Source organism: Hyalella azteca, unplaced genomic scaffold (genome assembly GCF_000764305.2).
Source record: "Hyalella azteca isolate HAZT.00-mixed unplaced genomic scaffold, Hazt_2.0.2 contig1556, whole genome shotgun sequence".
Taxonomy (NCBI): domain Eukaryota; kingdom Metazoa; phylum Arthropoda; class Malacostraca; order Amphipoda; family Hyalellidae; genus Hyalella; species Hyalella azteca.
The window spans coordinates 193211-210770 of record NW_025931865.1 but is presented as its reverse complement, the minus strand read 5'-3'; the positions used below and the strand labels follow the sequence as shown (position 1 = coordinate 210770).

The window sequence follows — 17560 nt, the reverse complement described above, 5'->3', positions numbered from 1 at the left end:
AAGCCTATTCGTACAGGTTTTCACTGTGAACACTTATATTATTATCCTATGTTCATTCGTGTGGCAGGTTGGAGCAGGTTGCCCGCGCGGGCAAACCTGCTTTCACTGTGTGCGTACCCTTACGCTCTATTTTCTTCTCAATGATTGGTGGATTTGGCTTGAAAGGACCGTCAATGATTGGCTGATGAACTTACGATCTCCTAACTTTTTTTGAAAGTATAGGCCCAGGTCGCCACAGGCCCAACAATGCTGAACTTGCACAATATCCGCGCCCCGCCCGCATTTCTTGCGGTCACGAGCCTCAACAAATGAAGACAAGACGTGTCATGAATGTATTGTATACGCATTATGAATAAATATTAGAATATGTATCGATCAATTCTAATGAATTTTCAATAAATTACGTATTGTTTTTATTATTTGTAAATTATTTGTTGTTATCAATTTCTGTACAAACAGTTATTTTTCGCGCACTATATATGTACTTGCAGCTTTTGAGCGTTGTTCATGCAATAGTGCTTTCAAACTGTCTGCCTTTATGTTATTAGCTATTTTATTTTTATATTAACATTTGCTTTATTAGCTAAAGACGCAAAAATTACGGCTGCTAATTATTTAATTTCAAACAAAAAATTTATTCTGGTCGTTTGAGGATACTTAACATATATTGTAAAAAAAATTCACTGGGGTTCCGCTTTTGATTCCGCTGTGTAATTCACTGAAATATTTCAAAATTTGAATACTGAGGAATTCTTCGTCAAGAATTTTTGTAATAGACTAGACGATTGAATTTAAATAATTAGTTACGATTTGCCCAAAATCACTAATTTGTTATTGTTGAAGTTCTTTGAAAAAATACCAGATCGGAAAATATCAGGATATTTTTCGCAAAATTGTATTTTCTTCAATCTATTTTACTGTATTTTACAAATTTTATTTTCATCATTTTGCGTGTCTGCATGAAACTCTGACGTTGAAAAAGCATAATTTTATTTGATCTAATAGCAGTCCCAGTTCTCAACAATTTTTTACGCGGCAACAGCAGAAACATAAACGAAGCGATAATATCTTGCAAATTAATCTAAATTATTTTTCAGAAGTAGTCGTCAAATCTCTTTTGAAGAAAATTCTGTAAATTATTTCCAAGCGTTAATTCGGTGATATAATTTTCTTGTGGTTATGCAATAATTTTCATCGCCCGAGTGAACAGCCGCTAGCACGAGGCAGGTAATTCAATGGCGGGCGATAATCTATTACGTGCTCTTGCTTCTTCTTCAAACTATGCGATGTTTTTTAATCCCGTAGAGTTTTTGACGGTCGCTCGTGCATGAACAGCTTTAATCTTTTCGGCGACGTCCAATCAATACGTGAGGCGTGAGGTGCAAACTTGGGTGGGAAGAATTCCTAAAGCAACTAAAGGAGGTAAGGTATAAAAATATCTTGTAAAAAATTTCCGCAAGCAATTCGAAGATTGGTTGTCTAAAATATGTTGGTGAAATTTTTCTCAAGCTACATGGAGATTTGAGTTTCGGTGAATTTTCGGTGAAAAGGTAGCTCAAATAATTGCAAGATGAATATTATAAAATAAACATAAACACATGACAAGAGAAATGACAGTACATTAAGGATTAAAGTTGGCGATTAAAAAAACATTGTCTGTTGTTTAGAGCAACATATGCCCGTGTTGTTGAAACATGAGTGTTCTCATCATGTTCACAATTCCTTACAAGTGTCTGAGCTCATACAGACTTGAGCGCAGGTGGTTTCGAAACCATTTCCCGCTTGCCTGCCTTCTTTGGTCTACGTGAGCAGCGATGAACGTCAATTCTGCTCGGCATAATTCCCCTCGAGAAGCTGGGCGCCGTGTATACAGGACGGCGAGTCTCGTCAAGATCGGCATGATGCCTTTTCTATTATTAAAGGGAAGGCAAAGGTAGATAAATTAAGAATCGAGCGTTCTGAAAAAAAAATTATCAAAATTATCAATAAATTAAAAATACCTGATAGATATGAGCAAAGAAATCTATTTGATGGTCAATGAGAAAGTTATATTTCCTTGTTTCGCATATCAGTTTAAGATTATTCCTGTTTGTTGTGGCTCAAACAGGGTACACACATAGCTTGACAGTTGAATTTATTTCCAAAAAATACCTGTCAGCTTTGAAGAAGGAATTTCTGCGGCACAAAAGCGCAATAATCGATCTTAAATCGAGCGAACGGGAACGTGAACGCAAATCGTGTTCATCGAATGCCGATGCATCTTCGAGCAAAGTAAAATTTTGCGGCTCAGCATGAAATCCGTTGCTCGGGAGGAATTGCTTAAAAATTTATTGATAAGAATTCTGGACCATTTGTATGTAACGTGTGCACTTCACTGTAGTTTTTTTATTCATCAGATGTTATACCATATAGTTGTTTGAGAATTCTACGTCTTGTGAGTAAATGAATGGAAATGAGCGTAATGAAGCTTTGCTCACGAATGATGCTCACAGTTCATAATGTTGTAGCAACATATTGTGCAGTGTATCATAACTGCAGAGATTCGCCAGATATCGGTTGATGCTTAACGAAGGCTTTATTGTCTAGCGTCGTCGGAACATATGGCTTGAACTCTGTCCCTTGTTAAAAATTATTTGTGTTTATACGGGCTTAATACGGGGTCGTCTTTGGGTCGGCCATCCCTGCCACGGACTTAATTTTCCCAGAGCGCTGTGTTTAGCTCAGCTCTGTCTGGCATGCAGAGCAGAGGCAGATTTGGTTTATTACAGCGTTTCTTCAAACAAATCTTTTGGAAAATTGCTGAGGTAGCGAACAATTTGTCAGTTCATGCGTCCGACTCCTCTGTACGATGACGCGTACGGAACTGACGCACAAGATTTACTTTGGTGCTGACGAAAACCCAATTTAAATTGGATTTGGATGTACTACATATAATGAAATCAACTTGGATGTTTGGAAATTGAGTCTGTGAAACACAGAACGACCTTTTTATTACGTTGAGTAGCTACTTTTTCTTGCTCACTGGCCGGGAATTGGTTCAAAAGGCCGAATCCCTTGTGGAACCAAGTCACGAAAAGTACAAGAATCGGCAATATTCTATTCTATTCTATTCTATTCTATGAAATAAAGAATCAAGTTTTTTTATAAAGGACAGAATTTCCAAGCTACAAACGGACAAAAACTAGAAATAATAATTTCAAAATTACTTAAAAATCATCTTTTCAGCTTTCATACGCTTCAGCTTCTTGAATCAGCTTCTCAATGCTCAAAAATCATATTCAAATAGTAAGTTTGTACAAAATTTTCTCTCGATAGAAGCGCCCTGAAACCATTTTTCACAGAATTTTTTTTTCATAAATAGTGGGCAGTTGGTGAAACATTTGGAGGGTAATGAGATGTTTGTACTTTAGCAAAATGAGCTTAAATACTGAAAAACTTCACGCGATATCCTCGCTTCTTATTCTCATTGTCGTATGCGACTAGAAACTTTTTCGCGATTCACTAAAGTTTGGCTGACAGGGGCAATTAGCGCTCGGTCTGCCAGAGCAATGAAGTGGCTTGCAATCAACTTTTCGCACCTCTTTCTCGCCTTGTAACTCGAATTTTTGAGTGCTTTTACTTGACAAAGGAACTATTGCAAAGAACGATTTAATTCTGCCTCATTATCTCTGGTTTTATAGCATTTTGGGCTAAATCTACAAGGTGAATCCCTTGATGAAAATTTATTGTACGTGTGAACATCAGTTACAGATTAGAATTCGATTTGTTGCCAAAGCTCTTAGAAAATTATATGCATTTGACTATTTTATCCTTGAAATTTTTTCAATTTTGATCAGCGACATCACTGAATATATGTTTGTCTATGCAAATCAATATTATGAATTTCATCGGCGCAAAGCCTATATATGTTGTTTTATCAGTTCTCTAATCATTAGTTGTATGAATCTATTTGACATTATCTAGTAAGCGTAATTGAAATTGAGTTGTCACTTCCTTACTAGCTAATGCAGAATTGACAACAAATTCTCGGTTAATAACTATTCTCAATGCGACCTCAAAACTCTCTTGCAAATCCAGCAAACATTCTTTGCCTGAAGTAACAGTTCGACGCCATTGCTCATAGGCTTTGCCCAAGCTTCCACTAGGCGGATGTCAAAATTTATCATCAGTCAGGCAGTGCTTTCAAATCTATTACTTCACCCATTCCAAAATTTAGCACCTAGACTCCTGTTTTGAACGCGCGTTTTCAGATCGTTGGCCGCGTGAGCAGCGACCTTTGGTGCTCTTAAATAATGCGGGTGCGACACGAGGGCGGCAGACGCGAGTTTATTCGTGGACACAAAACTCTCTAATGGAAGGCCTTGCCACTTCTTCGTGGACACAAAACTCTCTAATGGAAGGCCTTGCCACTTCTTCGTGGACACAGAACTCTCTAAAGGAGGGGCTTGCCACTTCTTCGTGGACACAGAACTCTCTAATGGAGAATCTCGTCGTTTTTTAAACGCCTTGAGTAGACGAGGCTCCGTCTTTAAACGTCGTCTCACATAACAAACATCAAGATAAAGTGCAATCAGCCGCAGGTGAGTACAAACAAAGATTGAATGTTCGCCATGGTGAGGATTGAATCGCGTTCGTCCAGAGATTTCTTTCACTCAAAAGACCTTTTAGCTTCCCGAAAATTCCTCATACGAGTGAAATTTTTTTAGTCGATTTTCATCCTAGATATGCAGATTAATAAGAAGAGAAGACAAAAAGAAGAGAGAAGAAGATATTTTCTAGCGAAAATTACTAGAAAGAAAATCAAATTATAAAACCATATTATTGCAGTTATTACAATTATTTATTACAATTATAAATGTGATTACAAAAACCAAATTCGAAATCGCTTTTGAATTTTTATGAATCTTCATTGTGGATAAAAATCAGACCCACCTATTATGTTAGGGCGAAGAAAATAAAAGATATTCATGAATCTCGGCAACTTGTGGATTTTTCAGGACAAGAACAGCCTCCAAAATATTTCCGGATTGCCTCCCTGAAAAAAAATTTATTCTGCTGGAAAAAGTTAAGCCCGGCGTTTGCCCCAAGCCACCTCATTTTAATGCAGAACTCGAAATTTACGTTGAGGTGAAAGCAGGAAAAATTAAAAGTTGGGAATTTGATGTGTCGTAATTATTGAATGTGGTTAATTAGTCGCAATTATTGCATGCTAATGTTCGTTTGGATTGTGACCGGCATAGATAAACTTCCAAGTTCTGCCGATTTTATGACGAATTCTACTAAGTGATCGAAACATCTATGAGCTACCATCCACCGTCTAGCAAATTTCTGGTTAAAAACTGACAAAAACCATTTCTTTTTAAGCTCTAGCTTTCTTATTGTCTTCGTATTTTTAGCATGCTTGATCCACTCAATCTTACTTAGCGGCCATAAATAGAGACGATCAAAAAGAAATATGGTCCGCGACTCGTTACGATTAGCTATTTTTAAAATTCGTTAGCGAACTTCAAAGCGAGGTTATAAGCCACTTTCGGATTAATTAGTCAGTTTTTTGTAGTTATATATGTGCTTCGAAAAACAAATAAGAAGTCGTTAATGAAAAATTGTTAATTAAGAATTATTTTGCAGTTCAAGGATTTTACTAAACTATTTTTAAAAATGCAAATCTGATTTGTTGTCATTCTTAATCCCTCAACAAGATTTCCTCAGTCTCCTCTAAAAAATCATTCATTAGGTACAAAAAAGTACCGATGCGTATATTTTCACAAGATTTTCTAAAAGAACGGGAAAAAATAAAAGTTAGGGCATTTTTTTAGCAATCGTGCATTACTGTCCTGGTTTTGCGGGCGCAAATGTGCAGCTCATTAGCAACACAAACGTGGAGGTTGCAAACAAATGGAGTGGGATTTAAAGTGTCGGCTTCGTGGTAACGCTTAAAATTCCTCTGAAATAAAGCGTTTCTCTGACGTTCTCGTTACCCGTAGTTGAGTCCACGGAGATTATCACAAAAATAAGAGCAACCTTCACGCGTCCTAATTTAGATAATGCTTCGTGAATAATGGTGATGCTTAGAACACTTGGGGCTCCGTACCCTACAGTAAAACTTCTCGTCGGGCAGTGATAAGTGCTCAATGAATTTATTCGAATTTTATTCCATAAAATTGAAAATTACAATAAATTTCCACTCTGGATTTTATAACAAATTTTCATGGGATGGATCCGTTTTTTTTTTGTGGAACTCAAAATCTCCGTAAGCCATGTCCAACACACAGATAAGAAACCAAAAAGTTTCTCGACTCTGTGCGCGCAACAGACCATGTTTGCCACATGTTAACAAGTTTAGAATTTTTTCCGTAGTATTTTTGAATGAAAATTGGCTTAGTCTGGGAAAGCGACTCCAAGAATTTCACTGCGATTTTTCGTTATGCGGTGGAATACAGAGCAAATGGTAATCCAGGAATATTGCCTGAGGATTAGTTTAAATTTTGGGATTTCAGGGCAAAAAGACAGCGGATTAGCTTGGGGAGTAACTGCACCATGCAATCCGAGGCAGCGTTCAGTCGCGCAGACGTGATCTGAAACCGCACGGCACAAATGAACGCTACGAACACATTTGTATAATTTAATGGATGCAAGTTGCACTATTCCTACAATCAATTCTATTCCTACAATTTCCTATCCAGCTACAAAAAATTAATCAATTAGATTAAATTTACACTTGAACTATCAGCTGATTTAAATAAAAAATTTAGGAAACTAAACATTTTTTGATGAAATATGTTATAGTAGCGCACACTTTGCCCAGAGGGTTCATTTAGGCGATGCAAATACCCCTGAGTTGTTCTCACATTTCAGAACAATTTGCACATTAGTGGTTAGTTTCAACCACCACCTACAAGTCTCAACAGCAGACCATGGCAGACCGACTGTGTAGGGTCTTGCCAGAGCTGCTCAATATGCTGTCCTGGTGCCGACAAAGATTTTATTCTCAAGTCTCGACAAACTGAGCAGTTTGCACAAAACGGTCCCTTGAGATTAACTTTTCACTCTCCGAGATTTGTGTCGCGCGTTCCTTTCCAAGCGAAAACAATCTTAAAACTGCCATCACAGTGGCGAATTGTCGCGAGCGATGTCTGAATTTTCAGGCTCATGCAAGTCTCTGAATGAACATTAAATTTAGAGAACATTTCTCAAATTTGGCCAACTTGCTTCTCGCCGAATTTGTTTTCTTAAACATTTCGTTGCGATCCCATATGATTTTGAACTAATGTTATCTTATAAGAAAGTAATTACTCTACTGTTAAATTATACATGCGCTAAAATTACCTCCTCAACTTTGAAATTTAAAGACATCAACAGATTTCACATGACTCTCAAATGCATTAAATCTTCTACAAGTTTAATAACATCTTCGAACCCATAATAGTCCATCGCCTGAATCTCGTCTCATCGCCTGCCCTGGGGGACTACCCATATATCACTGTATCTCGATACGGTCATGAATGGGTTTACAGTCGAGATAAAACACCGAGTATTCACACTGTATTTTGCTAAACAGATCTGTACAATGGCGTTGTGCCCCTGTAGTCCTTACCAGCTAATCAGCTAAAACATGAATTGATAAGATCTGAAAATATACAAAACCTAAATTGCAGAACGGTAAAGTATAAATAAAATCGCCTGAACCTCGTCTCATCGCTGCGCTGGGGACTACCCCTATATCACTGTATCTCGATACGGTCATGAATGGGTTTACAGTCGAGATAAAACACCGAGTATTCACACTGTATTTTGCTAAACAGATCTGTACAATGGCGTTGTGCCCCTGTAGTCCTTACCAGCTAATCAGCTAAAACATGAATTGATAAGATCTGAAAATATACAAAACCTAAATTGCAGAACGGTAAAGTATAAATAAAAATGGAATAATTATTGCTAAGAAATATGAATAAATTTATACTATTTCCTAACACCTGAACCCCGACTCATCGCCTGAACCCCGTCTCATCGCCTGAGCCCCGTCTCATCGCCTGAACCCCGTCTCATCGCCTGAGCCCCGTCTCATCTTTAACCCATGCGATCAGAATTCTCGCCACTTAACTGGCGCAGTTAGTGCAGGTAAATAATGTGAACGAGCGGAACTCGTGCAGCACTTAAGTTAACCGAGGCTCTGCCGGTGCCCAGGGAAATGCAATGCTCGGCTTAACAAAACCTTCAGGGACTGCCAAATCCTGGGCGTTGGGACAGAGCGTTTCTTGAGGATCCTAACTTCATTTATTTCAGACGCCGAGGTCTCTGAATACGAGTACTTATCTATTTCCATAAGAGATGCTGCATTATCCATCTGTTTTTTCTTTGTTTTCTCTATTATTTTTTTTAGGTTTGGGTTAATTTTATTAATGTATTTAGACTCAATGGGTTCTTCGCATATGTTCATATTTCCAACACAGAGTGAAGGCCAGAACCAGTAAAATTTAGACAATTTAATAAATTATTCATTCCAAAATCCATCCAATTGTATGTTTTACATATTAGTGTGCTCAATTTAGATGTTGCACTGTTCGTTCTACATATATACGCCCAGGATAGAAAACAGTGTGAAATATTTTTATTCTACAGCCGAGGAATTACCAGGATGTGAATAAATTTGTTGAATAAAATTTCATGTTATATAAATTAATTGTTCAAAAAACTTTATTAATTTAAATACATAATGCGAGATTACTTTAGATATTCAGTAAAAACTCTTTTTGAAAATGTGCCCTTGCAAGCTTCACGCCAAAGTGAGCGTATTATATTCGTTTATTTATATATAACAAATAAAATATGTTTAATCCACAGGCAATTTAAATAGAAATAACCTCTATAAAACGTTTAACTTTACTTTATTTTTTCAATCCCAAAATTACAGGGTAATAACAAAGTTCGAAACAATTTAAATATTTATTCATTATTATTATTACTAATTTCTGTAGAAGAATTATGGAATCACGGTCGAGGGGACGGCCTGAACTACGGTGAATTAACCGTCATAAACCATGACCGTAAAGCGTTACCGACTGCATCACAGCATTCATTTTATAACGTCAAACGGCTTAACTAGTAATTTTGGTAACGAGTACTACTTTCGAGGGATTTAATGAATTATTTTAGTAACGCGTATTATTTTTAGAGTGATTTAACGAGTCATTATAGTAACGAGTATCACTTTCGAGCCATGTAACGAGTATTTATAGTAACGGGTTTTATTTTCGAGCGACCTAACGAATCATTATAGTAACGAGTAATATAATCGAGTATAATCATAAGCCATCGAGTCATTACATTTATGTAGATATAAAGGATCAATATATGCGGATTAATGTAGGCTAATGGGAGAATTACGGTCGGCCAACCAAAATCAGTCTTGAAATCTTAATAATAAAAATGTGCGGATACCCCAAGGGGTTCTGTTCTACAGCTCTGTTCTCTCGTGCCTTGCGTTGACATCTATTGTGGTTCGTCGGCAGGAGGCTCTTAAGAATGGACAATTCTGGAGTGCTGGTGCATTTTGGATGAAGGTAGATGGGTTTGGAGAAAGAATCGGTATACATAGTTAATAGGTAGAATTTTATGTGAAAACATTCTTATTTTTAGCGAGCTTTTTAAATTAGCAACATGCTCCGCACCCACATCAATTTATCACATACATGCAAAGAAACCAGTTGACTTTGTTTAAATAAAGAGGACTTATTGCCAACGTGTACGTGGGTCATCCTGACTCGGTTTGACCAGGAAGTAGGGCGCATCAATGCTGCGTGCAGACAGTGCGCTAATATTTAGGCAACATGACACATTCATTAAGTTGAGTGTATCAGTGCTACTCTCCTCCACTTTCCGGGCAAGCATCGTCACCACATTATTATTGATGCAAGAAAATCATGATAAGGATAAGTGATGCGAGATAAACAAGATAAGCTATTATTGATGCATGATTTACAGGATAAGCTGTTAAATAATTAATGTCACTTGTTTGCTTAAATCGCAAGTTTACTAAAAATCAATAAAATAAAGCAAAGAAAATACCACGAAAATTCATATCTATATAGAAAACATTTTGGAGTCCAGCTCCATCGCCAGTTCGTAGAATCTAGAATTCATATAATAAATCACAAATTAAAACAATTGAAAGTCACTGAACCAAAATTAAAATCTAAATTCTCAAATAATAGACAGAGAAAAACCTATCTATTCACAATTTATAGAGGATAGGAGCTAAAAGCTGAATTCAAACTCGGCTCAAGTTTAAATTGTTCAAGGATTCTAATGCGCGCAGATCTGAAGTACCGGAGGTGGAAGCTAACACTAAAGTCACTGTCAGAAATAGGGACATCACACTGCTCGGCGTGAGCGCGCACAGCCGAATGAGGTGGGCGCGATAGCAACTGACTGGTCCTACAACTCCTGCCCTTATGCTCTGCGACCCTGAAATAAAGATTGCGTGACGTCATCCCGACGTACGCAGATGCACATCGTGCACAACAATATTGATTAACCAAGGACAATATTGTTAAACAGGGACACTATTGATAAGCCAGGGAATCGTTTCCCAGCACAATATGAATATTGACCTTGGGAAGTATCTATTGAACAAAACTTTTAATTCTCAAAACATAGTTTCGAACGCAAGGCCGAAGTACGGAAAAGAACAATAAACAACTTTCCTAAACAACTTGAATCGAATTGTAATGAACAAAAACTAAAGAAGCTAATACTTTGACAGGTGAATGTCGGTTTTCGGAACACAGAAATAAGAAAACGGCCATTTTATTTGGTAACATTGCAATCGAGGAAGGACAAACTATTGTTAGATTTAAGCTCCATGGCAAGCTCAGTTTTTGTTCATTCATTTCGATTCAAGTTGCACAGGCTTCAAATATTATTACGCAGAGGCTTTGGCATATGTTTCACATACCATGTTACGCACGCTGAATTTTACTTTTTACGTATTATTTACCCGCTCAATAAATTTCTGGCAAGTTTGTTTACCCAAATCAAGAAATTCATGTCGAAGCGATACAGTGAGGTTGCTCCCGAGAGCGATAGCAGGAACGTTGTTTATTGTTATTTTCCGTACTTCGGCCCTGCCATGAGAATTAAAAGTCATGTTCTATAGATACATCCCAAATGTCAATCTTTGTATTGTGATGGTAAACAATTTTTAAAAAAGGTTCTTTCTTTAGATATAAAGACATACTCCCTTTTCATATGCAATCGTCTCTGGTTTATCAATACAGTTGTGCACGATGTGCACCAGCGTACGTCGGGATGACGTCACGCAATCTTTATTCTAGGGTCGCTGAGCATAAGGGCAGGAGTTGTAACACCGGACAGTTGCTATCGCGCCCCCCTCATTCGGCTGTGCGCACTCACGCCGAGCAGTGTGATGTCCCTGTTTCTGACAGTGACTTTAGGGTGTTAGCTTCCACCTCCGGTACTTCAGATCTGAGTAATTTAGAATCTTTGTACATCCCTAAACTTAGGCCGAGTTTGAATTCGGTTTTTAGCTCCAGTCCCCTCGAAATTGTGAATGGATAGTTTTTTGTGCTCCGTCTATTATTTGTAAATTTATATTTTTGTTTCGGATTTGTGACGTTCAATTGTATTAATTTGTGATTTTTCAAATTAATTCTACATTCTACGAACTGATGATGGAGCCGGACTCCGAAACGTTCTCTATAAAGGTATGAATTTTTGCGGAATTTTCATTGCTTTTAAATCTTTAAGATAAGCTATTGTTGACGAAAGATAAACAAGATAATCTATTATGCAAGACAAATAAGATAAAATAAAAGAATAGTTTACAAGCAAAAATAATAGAATTAGCCACGAGCGTTTGCTAGCGTTTTTCAGACAAAAAAAAGGTCACTGCAGTTATAAGTTAAGGAGCTTTGGGACGTTGCTTATTGATTATTTCAATAAACATGAATAGAGTACGTTAAAATAATGGTCGTACGGCGTTGAAAGAACGATCGTACAGAATGTTCGTATTTACTCTAACAAAATAAAAAATTCGATTGAAAATATGATATTTATTATTTTAAACAAATTTTTTATCTTCAGCACTTTGTTAAAGAAATTAATTTTAGAGTTTACGATTATTTTTATTACGAGCCAGCTTGTGAGAAACCTATTCATTTTCCTCCATTGTGTCATGACGTAATCCCCCTCCCCATCCTCCCTAGAAATCAACCCCCCCAAGTGTGGGAGCAAGGCAGGTTCGGTTACTCAATTACCCAGCGCTTTCATCTCCATCGCTGTGAATGATACTCAGCCGAGTGAGCACAATCGAATTACCTGCCACCGATATAGCTGAGGAAAAAAAAGTGTGCGAACATGACCAGAAAAGAAGTTGGCATTCAGCGAATCACTGGAAAAGTCTTCACGAAATGTCAATGAGACTTTTAGGGTATAAAGTTAGAAAAAAGTTGCTTAGGTTCCTTTTCTTGGCGGGTATTGTTCGTAGTGAAAAAATTGTACATTATACAAGTTAGGATTGGGGTTTTCCTAATTATAAATAAAATTTGAAGTACAGAGAAAGTACATAACGTACTTTCATTTATTTTGTTAGTTTCTTAAGCTGGTACGTTCTTAACCGGTGAAAAAAAAAAACAAGTCTGCTTGGATTATATACTCGATGTGACAAGCGGAACTGGGGTTGCGAAAAATTTCATCTCCTATGCATTCTCTGAAACTAATTATGATGGAAAACTTGACTCAAATTCATCAACAGATCATCTTGCTTTGATTTGGGCACAATTACATTCCATTTTCATGCCACATATATGACAGTTATGGAGCAGATTTTCCCTTCACCTAAAGATATCTCATTAAATTTAATATTACGTACTCATACATGTTGCTATATATTTTGAAGTGTGTTCTACTTCATTATTAATCTTTAATTTGACTTACAACTTCTGCGAATTCGTATCTGTGGATTATGAAATTATTGTAAAATATGATGCGCGTTATTATTTATAACGCTTAGTCAATGATTAATATAATTAATTTACATGTGCTAGATTTTATTTTTATTATGAGAGGTTGCATTGATGTCCGTAGATGCATCACTGATAGCGTCTTCCAAGCTATAACATAAGCCATCGAATCTATATTCTAATGTAATTACGCATAAGCCATTCGAATGTAATTTGCGTATGCTATAGTAAGTATCTATTATTGTGCGCCATCGACTCAAACTTTAAGTCAACTATCAAGCAAAAATTGTGATAATTAAAAGTTCCTTAAGGTATTAACGTTTTCTGTATATACCTCGCACCTTAACCCCCTAATTAAGGTGCCCATGGGCATTCCCTTAGAAAATTTAATGGTTGCCTTTGTCCAAATAGTGGCATACTTGCCATGTGTAGCATTGATACGTCCTCTTATGAGCAAAATTGGGTCAATGTGACCCACACAAAGGAGAAAGTGCATCGATATTCGGACAATGTCTCATAAATTTCTCTGAGTGTACCTGAGATCCAGATGGCATTCATAGCGCTCTCTGAATAGCTGGGCGCACTATGCAGAAGCTGAATAATAAAAAAGAAAGAATTCATCCAAAAATACCAGCCGTTTCATTGAAATAGCAAACGCAGGCGTTTTTGCTCTCACGGAATTTCGAAACTTTATTGCTTTCAGGACACAGAAATTCCTAGGGTATTGAGTGAAGTACTAGAAACTCCACGGTAATGCTATCACACTATTTAACTTACAAAGTTTTTAATGTTCTACTATTGACCTTAATGAATATTGACTACAGTTGACTTATTACTATATGAAGTTAAAAAAATGTTCCTTAAAATGAAGGTAGACGGATAAAATTCCATGCCCCTTATATGATCAAACTTACAAGATTCACATTTTGTCTGTGGCAGAAATCGTCTTAATCTACAAAAATTATATTTATTACTCGAACAAAAAAAATTCAATCGTAGTTCTGCCTTCACCGTAACTATGGTGGTCGAAAGCGTAAAAAAATCACGTCTTGATTGCTTATAGCTTTTAAACATAAAATTTTCGCCATTGATATATCATGAAGAAATAAGAAATAAATTTAAAAGATATATAATGTAAATAAAAAACAATTTATTCAAATGCAATAATTAATGTTGACAGTTTCCTCGCGAAGAACCAATTCATCGCAATGCTGATTGCCGATGTTCTGAAATGCTTGCGGTGGTTCAGGCCGTAGATAGCAATTCTCACAGTTCGCTTGGGTTGCTCACTACAACTCCCTGGCGCCTCGCAGTTCAATTTCCTCACGAGCCTACCAAGTTTGCTGCGTCGAAAGTGGCCTCTAAATGGGCCAGGATATTCACGCCCTGAGACGAGCAGGATTTTCGATTTCGTGTCAGGATTTCCCAAGGATTTCAGTGCGGTGGAGTTGAGATATTAACCTAACTATGTTCGATAATAGTGATGGAATAATTGTTGTTTATTATTACGATCAGTCAACGTTAATAGTGATGGAATAATTATTGCTTCTTAAAATACTATCAGTCAACGATCAAAGTGCTTGAAAAATTACGACTTCTTAAAACAAACAGTCAACGATAATAGGAGAGCAACAATTATGAGTTATCATAACGATCATTGTAGCTTCATCGCCCAAAACAAACATGCGATACAGAACAATGCTTTATCACTCATAAAAACCAGTTGGTCAAGGTGCCTGTAAAGGACTTCTACTGAAATCTTATCATTTAACAGCATTTTTTCTCTGACGAATTCTATTGTTCATGTTTTCATGAAACAAAATTCCAGCTGTCAGATCTGGAAGATAATACGAAACTCGTTAGCGCGGAACGGAAAAAATTTTATCGAATGTTACGCTTGGCTGTCAACGAGAACCATGTACAATTTACGTCCTCGAACTGATTGTATATTCGCTCTTCAAACGGCAGTTAAAATAAATTATTCGTTTGCTAGACGCACAGAATTCTATAGCTGAGAAGTCATGAACACAATTAAGTTGCTGTATGTACTATGTACATAAAATAAGACTGGCATGTCGATTAATCGATGACAGAATTAAATAGTTTGAATGTCGATGTTGAGAGTATATTTTTTAGTTGAATTCAACTTAATTTCAAATTGTGATTAATTTGGATGATGACGTTGTACACCATTTTCATACAAATTGTATGAAACATATTATCAATCTAACACGTTTTAGTATTTAAAAAAAATTCAATTGCGAAGAGAAAATTGATCAGAGTCAAAAATTTTAAGGCTAGAACTTGAGGATCTCACTCTGCGCTATAATTTCAAAAATTACTCTCATTCTGCTCCATAATTTCCTAAATTACTCTCACTCTGACCTATAATCAAAATTTAAAGTAAATATTGTGGTTTACCCGACCACGTACCAGTCAAATAATTGAAATACTCGTCGAAAATATTAGCTCCTTTCAATGAATGTAGAGTGCAATTTGTTGACATAGTAATTTCAATATTTAGATTAGTTTTTGAACTTACCTCTCTTGCGTAATGAGTTTAAAAAAACTCTTCAATGATGAGAAATTTTTCAATTGTTTATGATTGTTTTCAAGACCATCCTTTGGAGAGCGATGGTTTTTAGTGGTGGTCCTTTAGCTTTGGTGTCATAATTGGATTTACTGTGAAAGGCCACGTAGTGAGGAGTATCATTGAAATTCTTTCATTGTTAGAATCGAATAGGAAAAGCCTGTTGCCCAACATTGTGTTCAATAATCCTGTAAAGATTATCTTCATTAGAGTTACTGCGAAACAATAAAGTTTTATTTTCAATTAAAATACAATTGACAATTTTTGAAGTAAGAGACTTGATGCTTTCTCCTAAATCAAAGTAGAAAACGGAACTCCAATAGCCATATTTAATGATATTAATTTTTTTGACGAAAACGTGTTCCTCCAATATTATATTCAAGGGATATGTATATAATTATATTTATATTACATACATATAATGTTACAGTATATTTCAAAGTTAGTCAAGCTATTCTGAGCTTACAGCATTTAAAATAAATTATTTTTGAAGAGTAACAAATTTTCCGCAAAATAATTTATGGGAAATCTACTTTCCGGACAATTACAAAAAATTGAAAATTCTTCCGTAGTTGTTTTTTCCGGTGATTTATTTTTTTCCGAAAAACTCAAATTAGAATGAAATCTGAATTTAACGAGTCGTGATAATTTTACGTGAATTCAACGTTTGATAATATTTGCTTAATCATGTATTTTCTGAATGTTCTAAATATTATTACGAAATTTGAACTTTGAAATTATTAAAATTACTCGCTAAAGTGCCATATTGCCATACGTTGTGCTGATATGTTCCACTGAAAGAAATTAGACATAGACAATTAACCCTACAGTCTTCGCTTGGGTTACATATGTAATCCACAAAGGATTCCATAGGATTAGCATAGGATTTAACCCTCCACAGCAGGGTTAAAAGTAACGATCTCAAATTAATTTACCATGGAAGGATCTTCCATAGTAAATTAATGAAATAAAATTTGTGCATGTAGAAGTCAAATAAAAATTGTGCATGTAGAAATCAATTAAAAATTGTGCTTGAAGAGTATGAAATGAACGAAAACTCACCTTGAACAGACGAACCTCGTTGGATGGCGAACTGCATAAACCAGAAGACTGCAATGATTGCAGTTTGGCGAGCACTCTTTCTAGAACAATTTTCTAGGAAGTTCATTTTGAATTAAAGTTAATTGATTGTTTTATCCTCACAATATCACATCCTTTGTCTTTCCTTTAATTTTAAAGTTTGTACTTTTTCAAATAGATTAAAAATATATACTTTTTTCACGGGAAGAAAAAATCGGATGCACTCATACGCTCCAAAATAAAAGTTCAGTGCTTTCAAAATTTTTTCAGCTTGAAGCTGAAGAATTTTTCTGTTTTAAGTTTCATGCATTTACTTGTAGTCATCAATTATTTTATAGTTTTTCAAAAATGAGTCGGTAGCCTAACAATCCTTTTTTGAAACTGAAAATATTATGCAAAATTTAAAACTCACTTGATTTTCCAAGACCTATTCATCTTACTTTTTACTTGCGTAGAAATTATTGAACAGCTGCAAGAAAAGAAGGGAAATTAATGTTCCATTCTTGTACGAACAAATATTCATGGCATATTCTTTTCGTTTCACGGTAAAATCAACTTTTTCATCACTGCGTAAATAACTCATCACTATTAAAATGGCTTCCAATCAACCTTTCTATTGTGCAATAGAAAAGTGCAGCATACATATATACCTAGAAACCCCCAAATAAATACGATTTTTGTATAATAGTTTTCCTAAAGAAAATTTCTTTGATGAATATTACAAAATTCCAGCTCGATTTTTAATTTATTTAACAATAATTTTCAACTTTGTATATAGTGAGAGCTGCGTCTGCGAGCATCTAGCCTTCAATGACTGACAACCCGGGATTGCGTTTGGATGAGGAAACTCATTCCCTGGGCCTTACGCTCCTGATTAATGAAGTAAAGAGATCGGTCCTTCTGACATTAG

The 17560-nt window shown here is 36.0% G+C and overlaps 1 protein-coding gene across 1 annotated transcript in view; it reads right to left on the bottom strand.

Annotated features, from left to right (window-relative positions):
- LOC108677954 overlaps nucleotides 1-16738 on the bottom strand; it is a gene marked incomplete at its 3' end in the record, with an annotated part of 43570 nt that extends 26832 nt beyond the window's left edge. The window contains 1 exon segment of the mRNA XM_018166272.1: nucleotides 16633-16738. Coding sequence (XP_018021761.1) covers nucleotides 16633-16738 — 106 coding nt within the window.
- Between the last annotated feature and the right edge of the window lie 822 nt (nucleotides 16739-17560).